This window comes from Cryptotermes secundus, unplaced genomic scaffold (genome assembly GCF_002891405.2).
Source record: "Cryptotermes secundus unplaced genomic scaffold, Csec_1.0 scaffold8624, whole genome shotgun sequence".
Classification (NCBI taxonomy): domain Eukaryota; kingdom Metazoa; phylum Arthropoda; class Insecta; order Blattodea; family Kalotermitidae; genus Cryptotermes; species Cryptotermes secundus.
The window spans coordinates 19,571-30,847 of NW_019731714.1; the positions used below are offsets into that span (position 1 = coordinate 19,571).

At 41.4% G+C, this 11,277-nt stretch overlaps 1 protein-coding gene across 1 annotated transcript; it reads left to right on the forward strand.

Moving 5' to 3' along the window:
- Positions 1-172: 172 nt before the first annotated feature.
- Positions 173-1,277, forward strand: LOC111867343. Its single transcript, XM_023857112.2, has 2 exons — positions 173-732; positions 1,205-1,277. Exons 1-2 carry the CDS (start codon positions 176-178, stop codon positions 1,212-1,214), a joined length of 567 nt encoding a protein of 188 aa, XP_023712880.2. The 5' UTR covers positions 173-175; the 3' UTR covers positions 1,215-1,277.
- The last annotated feature ends 10,000 nt before the right edge of the window (positions 1,278-11,277 follow it).

Genomic DNA, 11,277 nt, shown 5'->3' on the forward strand with positions numbered 1-11,277 from the left:
AAAAAAAGCTTTACATTTTTATAAAGTTTATATAAATTTATACAGAGGGTATAAACAACGCTTTGAACTGTCATAATGTAGCAAAAAACAGAGTTTCACGCACGTGATACTGTAGTACCTAATACCGCCACCGCGAGCGCTCCCTCAGTTGAAATCAAGATGGCTACTTTCACATATGCGGAGCGTGCTCGTTGTGTTTTTTGGTTCGAAGAAACGAAGCTTGATACACAAGTTCAAAGGATATTTCGCACTCAGCATCGCAAGGAACCTCCCAGTAGGCCTACAATTTACTCCTGGCACAAGAATTTTGTTCAGACCGGATGTTCTGTGCGCCATGACAAGCCACCCGGTCGGCCACGTGTTTTCTGAAGCTACAGTGGAACAGATTAGGGAGAACTTCGTTCGAAGTCCACGAAAGTCAACGCGATGTGCGTCTCGGGAAACTGGTATTCCAAATGTTACTGTGTGGCGAGTGTTACCAAAACGTTTACACTTAAAAGCGTACGCATTATCCATCGTTCAGCACCTTACGGATGCAGATAAGGTGGTTCGTAAGGAATTCTGTATGCAAATGTTTCATCGGATACAAGACGATGAGAAGTTTCTGGACTCCGTAATTTCCGGTGATGAGAGCACGTTTCATGTCAGCGGATGTCACTGTCATGTCACTGCAGGATCTGGGTCAGCGAAAATCCACGTGTCTCCCTGGAACATGTTCGTGATAGCCCAAAGGTGAACGTGTGTGATGTTTTGTTCTTGGTTTCTCTTCCCTCTAAGGGCTCTTGAATAAGTGATTCCTGGTTGTAACTGAGATGGGTGAATTTGGGTTAGTGCATTATGTTGAATGTTTAGTCTATTGTTAGTGTTATTTGGTCGTTTCAATAAACTGTGATAATATTCACATCCTCCGTAATTAGCCGGATGTGCAAATCCAAAGACTACACATTTTGCAGGCGTGTTTCTAGATTTTTTTGACGATCTGTTTGCCGTGGGACCGACCGCATTTTACACATACATACGGTTTGTTACAATATGACCTTGTATGACCATATTGTTGGCATCGCGTGCACTGTGGGATCGCTTTGGCCTTTCTTGGAGGTTCTACTACAATTGTTTTGTTTTGTAGTCTTTGCTAGTTTGTAGACATTTTTGTTGTTAGTGTAATAAAGGATAAATCTATTTTTTTTTCAATACATTGTTTCAGGCCAATATGATTTTACTCTGGATGCTGTTGGTGATTTTGTTTGCAGCTCTGTCAGCTGTCCTGCATGTGAATGGTAAGTAACATATTGTCACGTCTTAGTGACTAGACACTGGGTCTGGATATTACTTGATTTACTGAACAGTTATGTCTCGTAACTACAAATGATTATAATAATCTCGTTAATTTACACACACTACAAATAAATACGGCACGCACAAAAACTTCGAAGTTTGTTATAGACTTCACTGGTCGTTGATATGTAACATCAAAGTCAAGTCACATCGCGACCGACAATCGGTCAGTCCGTCTGTTTTGGTTTCTGATTCCCTCTGGGATTCATGGCCAAGTCTTAGTTACTTACAGACAGTTACGGATTTATCGATATGTGTCGGCCTCTCTGACGAGAGGACAGATCTCACATTTATTGAAGTCATTGTCCGTCTATTGTCAGTATATTCTGTTTGTTTGCGGTTTACATGTATAATACATAATATAATAAAGTACATATAGTAGCTGTGAAGTCCTTTATTCCCGATCTAAGATCCCATCCTTTTCACCCATTCATTATCCATAATCTGCAGAGTCCTATCAATGTATATATTCAGTATGTACTGGCTCGCGAGTGAATTATGCCCAGTGGCGTAACTCATACTCGCTTTTGTTTTCAATTAGATATCATTTGAATTCTTGTATTGGGGTTTTACTCAGGTCTCTCTTGTAGAGTTCGGACGGTGTATCTTTTCAGTCTATGTGTAGTTTCGCTATTGTCTAACATGATCACTGCTAGTGCATTTGTGTGCATTTCTAATTTTCTTAAGAATTTGGTATTCCACTTTCTTTACTTCACTGAGCACTGTTTTCATTTGCAGATCTTCATGGATCCTGTGGTTGTTTACGTACAAAGATGCGTTCCGATGGGTCGGAGGGTCTTACATTGAAAGCACTGGAGGATTTCGATGGTTGAGCTGTTTCCTTTTGGTTTTGATGTGCTTTGCCCATCTCAGGCTTCTATCCTGATGCATGCCCAGATCTTTCACATCTTTCTGGGGTGGTTCAACATGGTGCATTTGCACTGTCGGACANGGTTGTTTAGGATTAATGTAATTTGCTTAAATTTGCTTCGATTTATTTTAATTCTCCATTTCTTCGCCTAATCAAGTTTATTCACGGTAGCTTGGAGTTTCATTGAGGCTATCGCTGGACCTTCATGTGTGGCTAAGATTGCTGTAACATCCGCGAAGGTAGCAGCTGTTGTGTTGTCTGACGTCAGGAGGTCGCTTGCGTAGATAAGAAATAGGACATGTCCTGAGACACTTCCTTGTGGTACGTCTGCTTTGTTTTCCTTATGTTTTTGGTTTCGTCTTTGAAATTTTCTTGATAGGTTCTATCCGTTAAGGGGCCCATACACGTACGAGTCTGGCTCGAAGAGCTTCAATTAGATAAATTTCACCATAAGTGCATGAGCTGACTCCTTACTTTGCGACAGACACACGGACGAGTCTGGCTCATTGGAGTCGGACTCGCAAGCCAGACTCGTACGTGTATGGGCCCCTTTAAATGTGATTCCTATATTCAGTAGTCTGCATAGGGAATGTTTCTCTGATTCTGAACAAGAAGCCAGGGTGCAATACTTTATCATACGCATGTGTGATGTCTGGGAGCGCCGCATAGCAGTACAGTTCCTCTTATTATCTGTGCAATTCGGAGTATACTTGTTCTGTGGTAGAGTGTTTCTGTCCGGGAGAAGTCGGGTTTCTTCTACTACCATGCGTAATCTCTTGAGTACTGCTCTTTCGAAGATTTTGTTCTTTATTGGGAGTTGGCTCGTAGGTCTACATGAGTTGGCTTCCGCCGCGGCCTACCAGATTCTGGAACCATGTGATCTGCGTGACTTTCCATTCAACTGGCGAATATCCCGTCCTGATAGTCGATTTACACTTAAGGCTCTCACACACAGACGCGATACAATTCGGGACGAAAACGGCTGTTTACCGACTGGGCCGCGCACACAGGCGCGACACTCGGGAACTCGGGAATCTTTGACACCCGATAACCAGCTGGCCATGACTCACACTCATAGCTATACGTAAGTGAAACGACATGGGTAGCCAAATGGAGCAAATAATAGAGTTCGTCAAAGAAAATACTTTATTGTACGATACTCATCATCCGATGTACAAGGATTCACGTGCTAAGGACAGAAAGTGGAAGGAATTGGCTGTTACAATGAACAGAGGCTTCAAGTAGAAATATTTGTATATTTTTATATAGGGTTAAGTATACAGTAACTGTGGTCATTCTTATTGTAGGCTATGCACCAGTTCCTTTCACTAACACGAATTCCAGGGGCAGTCATCTAGCTGAAGTACGCAACAATCCGCTCTCTAATGGCGTAGCTAACGTTTGCCACCCTTGGGCGACATAAAAGTTGGATAGGGTACATTTCTCCTTCTAATGGCTCCATTCGTAGCAGTTCTTCCCTGTACTTTTCATCACAGTTTTTGAGACTGATACAATGATACAATGTGTTTTATATTTCCTCCTTTCAGTTCTATTGGTCTCAAAAAAATCCTCCACTTAATGGCAAGAATAGGCCTCCGGCAATTGGTATATTGTTTAGTAATATCTTGCCTGATGGGTCTCAGCATTTCATCAAACTTGTCAATATTCATCCTGAAATATACGTAGAACCGTTTTTCGTCCTTCAGGAGTTCGGGTATCAATGTATGAAACTCCGCCAGTTCCTCTCTTTGCAAGTTTATATCATGAACCCAAGCGATTCGTCTCTTTCGCCTAAAATAGGAAGACACATAGGAACGACTTATACGTACTTAATTAGAGACTCGTTATGGAATTGTAAATATTTGTACATATGTGTGACATACTGAATATTTGGAGGAAAAGAACTACGCAGATTTAGTGTTCAGTAAAATACTTGCCGGGATTCACATTCGTCTTCATCAAGAGCGACAGCTAAAAGCAAAACTTCTTCCTCAAAAGACGGATCCATGAATATTTACCGCTGCGTTACCGCGCGGTCTACCGAGTGCGCTCGGTAGACCGAAATACCGAGGCGATATACCGACTGCGATAATATCGCGTTCCAAGGAGTACCGCGCCAGTGTGCGGACCTCCATTTAGCGCAATGTCATTAGATATCGTCCCGTAACGTACCGAGCTGAGTATCACGTCTGTTTGTGGGAGCCTTTAATGTGTAATATGTTTCTCGTATTGTTGTGTGATTCATAACCCACAGATACGATATCCCCTTTCACCAGTGAGACTATCAATAGATGAATGCACACTGATCATACTGTAATCCTAAGCATCAACACAATGGATCCACAGTTGCTAGCATACATAATTTGATATTAAATATGGGTTAGAGTAGACCGTGGCATAGCACAGGTGGTTAGTAGCTCACCCATCTCCTTTCACCGGGTTCAATCCAAGAAAATGCCTCTTAATATTTGTGACGAACAAAGTGGCACTGGGCAGGGTTTTCTCTGTGTGCTCCAGTTTCTCCTACTAATTCTCATTCCACCATTTGCCCCACACCTGCTCTATATTTCAGAGGGATTTCGCTAGCTTTTTTTAATTAATGTCGGATTTTTCGTGTATTCGGTAGCCCGTATGTGTAGTTAATTTTGATTGCAATCATCTAAACAGGCAGTGATATAACGCTGTGGGTTTTACGGGGTTGCCATGCTTTGAAATTACTTGGCTTGCCCTGCTTTTTTAAAGAGAAGAAACTGACATTACTGTAACAAGTGAGATATTTGGAGTGTAATTGTGCATCTGTGTAGCATTCTCATTTCGTTTTATTTATTATTTTTCAGGTTTACAACGATGGCGATACTTTTATGTTAATGGACGTTTAGACGTAAGTTTCAGAAAAGCTATAATTTATGCATAACCTCTAGTTAGTCTCTAAGTAACTTACTACAAAGCAATAACACTTTTGGCTAAATGATGTAATGAAATGTTTTCTGAGAGAGAGATTCATTCAAATTTCCTCGAAGGGATTTGGAAAATCATAAATTTCCTAATATTTAGAAAGGTATCTTTCAGAAACTTAAGTCACTTCATCAGAAGATGAGGTTCCAATAGAATTAATTTTTATACATCTCTTGTACTGGTTTGTGTTCCAGCTGGATCGAGCATATATGGTGATAATAAGCATCATTGTAACAGGCTATTTGAAATATTTAGTGGAAAGTTCCCTGACAACTGATTCTTTACTTATTAAGCATCGTTGTCTCTAGGCAATGCGACAAATTATATACAGGGTGTCCCAGGAGAAATGTGGTAGACTTCGGAAGGTGTTCCTTATGCTAAAGTATGCCAATATAACCAAAAACATCTATGTCCAAAGTTGAACGGTTACGGAGATAATTGCCAGAGAATTGTTAAAGTTTGATAGGTGTCACACACTTGTTGATACATACTAATACTGGAAGGAATATGTGGTTTCTCTAATGTTAATAATGTACGTAAGAAACTAACTTGTTAGTGACATGAAGCCATTAAATTGAACTCCAAAAAAACTCGCACACAATGTCATAGTTGTCGTTAGGGTTCCAAGCACTATACATGACACAGAAATGGCAAACACTAACGTAACACAGCTGACTGCGCATTCTGGTATGCAAGTGCATGCGGCTAGTGTGAGCCGTCATCACCACACTCAAGGACAAACATCGATAAGACATGTCAGCTGACAGGTACAGTGCGTGGACCCGCCTGAAGGCCACACTTATCTCAGGCCATTATCTCCGTAACCGTTCAACTTTGAACATAGATATTTTGGGTTATATCGGCATATTTTAACATAAGGAATACTCTCCCGAAGAAAGGCACATTCCTCCTGGGACATCCTGTAAATACTGTGACGTGGATGGCGCAACAGGAAGTAGGGGTCGCGTGAACTCTGCAATGTCCTGAGTGACATCACATACCCCCACTCCTTCCATCTTTATGCAACGCTGGGTAAATACTCCCCCCCGCGGTGACGTTGCAGCATAGATGCCGCTGCTACGGTAACAGGCCAGTAAACACTCCAATCCCCCCCCCCCGAGGTGACCAAACAGGGGTCACCGCTGTTAACACGGCAACAGGGAACGGTGTAAAAGGTCTGCTGAACGGTGTGTGATTAGGAGTGACAGTGTGGATCGTGATGTCACCGAGAGCATTGGAAGTATTGTCATACTGCCGATGGCAGTAGTTGTGAAACTGAATTGTGTAAATGTAGGAGCGAGTGTTCAATAAATTCACTAGATCCAGAACACTCGCTCTTTCATTTACACAATTCACAGTTTCACAACTACTGCCATCGGCAGTATCACAATTACTTCCACTGTTCTCGGCGACTTCACGATCCACACTGTGTCACTCCTAATATCACACACCGCTCAGTCGGCCTTCTATACCGTTCCCTGTTGCCCCGTGTTAAAACCGGTGACCTCTCTTACGTACCGATGGGGGGTGGAGTGTTAACTGACCTGTTAACGTAGCAGCCGCTCAAATGCTGTTATGTCACCGGGGGTGGGAGTGTGTTTACCGAGCGGTGCGTAATAATTGAAGGAGTGGAGGTATGTGACTTCCCTCGCGAGAACGCAGAGTTCACGCGACCCCTACTTCCTGTTTCGCCATCCACGTCACAATATATTGTGTATTTCCCATCTCTGTGATTCTCAATTATTGTTGGGGTTTCCTTGGCCAGTAAAAATCAAACACTAAATAACGAAATAGAACTGCTGATAAAATATGAAAGTGTAACTAAAAGAGGTTCTGCTTGTAGAATAAATGTTGCAGAATAGAACTTGCAACATACACGCATTTCGTGGCACGGAAGGTTTGAAAATTATAGGCCAAGGAAACCCTCAGTGACAGTAATTTAGAATGGCCCATATATCATCTCAATTCATTTTAGTGTCTTCTCCATTATCCTACGTCATACTAGGATGGTACAGGTACTACATGCCTTCAGACTTGATAGTAATGTTTCGATTTCACTCACTGTAATAGACTAGGGGTTGGTTGAACGATTTGTAGAACATTTAAGTACTATAATGTAGTACGCATAGTACATTCTCATCTTAAGATGCACATTATTTCAGTTCATGTTCCATTTTTTCTGCATTATCTTAATGCATAATAGGATGGAAAAAATAGGTAAAGGTGCCCTGTAACAGGCCGTGGAAGCCTATGGGGTTGAGAGATGTTGACGCTCCCACATTTTCTAGACAATAGGCTCATAGTAGGCGGAAAGTTTGTCAGCCTTGTACGCCGGCCGCTCTTTACCCCCAGGAATATTCCAAGTACTCACTCCTGTTAGAGGCTGAGTCGACCCCAGAGCAATAGTGGGGCTCGAAAGATTAGGTGAATTGAAAAAATGCAATGAACTCATTGGGATTCGGTTCCACGACCTTCCGGCTTGTAGCATAGTGCCCAAACCAACTACGTTACCGCTTACAGGATTTATATATTACATGCCCTCAGACTTGAAAGTGAATGAAATAACATGTAGCGTACAAGGTCGCCTTCAGCTAACTATGCATGGTTACTCTATTATATTACTGCCTGGATAGTTTGCTGATGTACAATAAACCTCGGCAATTCATTGGCCGGAGTCGGGGTATTCAGGTCTGAATAATAATGTAAACAACAAGTGTCAATGCAGAATGGCTTTGGGAAAGACAGATAGTTGCAGATAGATTGAAGTGCAACTAGTGAAACTTGAATTACCATTTTATGTTCACGTTCTTTGCTGCTGGTTCCACGCAAAGTCTGTTAAATTTTACCTATTTTGTACATCTGAAATTTACTGTGTTCCGTATGCTACAAGCCAGAAAGTTGTGGGTTCAATTCCCGATGAGATCATTCGATTTTTCCGTTGACTTAAAACCTCCCAGCTTCACTGTGGCGGCCTAGAATTTGACCCAACCGCTAACAGAAATGAGAACCAGGAGTGTTCCTGGGCACCATGCGTGAGCAGACTACAAAATGTGGGAGCCTCGACGTCTCAAAACCCTACCGGCCTCCGAAGTCTGTTACAGGATAGCTTTACCTTTTCTTACCTATATCGCGTTTCACATTCAAGTGCTTAACAGCAAACAATGTAAACGTGGCAAATGTTATAATTTGTTGGCCTGCAATGTAGCTCGTTAACCCTTAAGAGGTGATACGAACTGTTCGCCTCCAACTGGGCGATATTTTTCACGTATACGAAGTAAATCCGTGACATGTAGTCCGCAATCGAACTGTACCGATAGAGCGACCGCCCCTTGTCGGGAAGTTACTGCCAACTCTTGCGGGTAGAGGGTGTCACGTGGTCAGCGCAACGGATCCCCACGGCCGTTAATCTCGGTTTTACAGTTACAGGAAATACTACAATAAATTCCAAAACCACACAAAACTCAAACCAAAGTATAGGTTATTGCCCATTCTTAATTTACTTAGCTGGACCCAGCAGACAGAAAAGCTGCTCAAAATATTTTATGAGAATCATTCGTGCGCTTCGGGTGAACGGACGTGTTGTGAGAGCTAAGAGGTTACCGATCTGAAGTTCCGAGTGAGATAGAGAGTTAGCTACAGTGCTCACTGGAAAATGAAAACGTATTACCAACACAACCAATTACAATAAATTACAGTGGCGACTTGTAAAAGTCAAATCAAAACAGAAGAAACTTAAATACGGACAAGAAATGCTACCAGGATGCAACAATTTTCAAATGTATCAACCTGTATGTACCCAGTGGCAACCAACATCATCAGTCAAGTAACTCCACCAACACAAATTCCAATACACATGCAAAACCAACATTTCTTATCTAACACATTTAATCACCCATGCAATTCCCAACCGACTATAGAAGACCCAATGTCATTATCAAATCATCGCAACCAACTGCACAGAACAGTCCCCACCACTGATGTTGAACAAGATGGGTCATCACTGAAACTACTAACACTACAGCATGGCAAAAAGTAAGAGGTACCAAACGAAGGAAAACAAACAAAGTCATCCAAAACAACAATCCTTCAGAAGCAGCAGTAACAACAAACAACAGATATGACCTACCTCCAAACGAAACAGTAAATGAAGAAGAAACAGAAAACGCAAACACAACAAAGAAGATTCCCAGACCTCCACCAATATTCGTATACGACGTCATAAATTATCCTCAGATGATAAATCACTTAGCCGTGGTAACTGAAGAAGAGAATTACAGCACCAGGTCAATGGCAAACAACATAATCAAAATAAACTGCAACTCCCCAGAAACATACAGGAAGATGATAAACTTTATGAGAGAAAACAACATCATATTCCATTCGTACCAACCAAGAGACGAAAGGCCCTATAAAATAGTCATAAAGCACCTACACCATACGGTAGAACTAAAGGACATAACGGAAGAATTAGATGAACTAGGCCACAAGGTCAGAAACATAATCAATGCAAAGCATCGTCAAACTAAAGAACCGCTCAACTTATTCTTTGTAGATTTAGAGTCAGCAAACAACAACAAGGAAGTCTACAAAATAAGAAGTCTCCAAAACAAAATCATTGAAATCGAACCGCCTAATAAATCCAAGCACATAATCCAGTGCACAAGATGCCAGTTGTACGGCCATTCTAAGACCTATTGCAATAGGCCTTACCTGTGTGTCAAATGTGGTGGACATCACAATTCAACAGCTTGCAAAAAGAGTAAAGACACCCCGGCAAAATGTGGCCTTTGTGGAGGATCGCATCCCGCAAACTACAAGGGCTGTGAATACTACCACAACTTAACTAAAAATAGAAATGCAACCCCAAAAAACGAAAATTCCAAATGATAATTACACTACAGCACCAGACCTTCAACCTATCGCCCCCCTACCCAACACACTACCAATCCTGCCTCCCAGAGTAAACAGATCCTATGCAGACGTAACCAGAGGTCAGAACGGCAACAGCCAAGACATAACGCTAAGAAAATTTCTAGAAGAATTCAAACAGATGTTCAATCAACTTACACAGCAACATAGCTTAGTACTTAACATGCTAACCACGCTAATAAACAAACTGAAGTAATAACTAAGTTTCTGAGAATAGCACTCTGGAATTCAAATGGTCTTATTGGGCACAAAGACGAAGTGATTCTGTTCCTTAAAGAGCAACATTCTGCTCATTAGCGAAAGGCACTTCACAGCAGAAAGTAATATCAAAATTCCAAACTACAGAGTGTATCATACTAATCATCTAGATGACACCGCACACGGAGGCACTGCTATTCTCATAAAGCAAACAATCGATCATTACCAACTCCAAAATACAAGGAGAATCACTTACAAGCCACTTCTATAAAAGTCAGTACATTCCCTTATGAATTAACTATATCAGCGATGTATTGCCCCCCTAGGCACAACATAAAAAAGAACACTTTGAGCAATTCTTTAGCGCATTAGGCCAGAGATTCTTAGCTGGAGGAGACTATAACAGCAAAAACGTCATATGGGGCTCAAGACTAACGACCACGAAGGAAAGGGAACTTGCAAAACTTATGCAGGACAATAACTATTCATATATCTCAAGTGGAACTCCGACGTACTGGCCACCTGAACCTGCAAAAACAACAGACCTACTATTCTTTTTTGTAACAAAAGTAATTTCGGCAGCATATACAGACATAGTCCCTAATTTTGAGCTTTCATCAGATCATACTCCCATAATAACGACCATAAGTTCTTCAGTGATAATCAGACATAACACTTCAAGATTACATAACCATAAAACCAACTGGGAAAAATATAGAGAAGAAATCATCAACAATATAAATCTAAAAATAACGCTGAAGAATGCCGAAGACCTAGATTTTGCAATTGAAACACTTACAAAAGTCATGCAACAAGCCGCTATTCAATCCACACCTCCACTGGAATCACAAAGAAGTACCAACAGCACTCCTTTAGAAATCAAACAACTTCCAAAGGATAAAAGAAAGGCCAGAGCGATATGGCACCGAACCCACAAACCAACAGATAAAACCAGATACAACCAGTTGACAAATAAGCTAAAAGCCAAA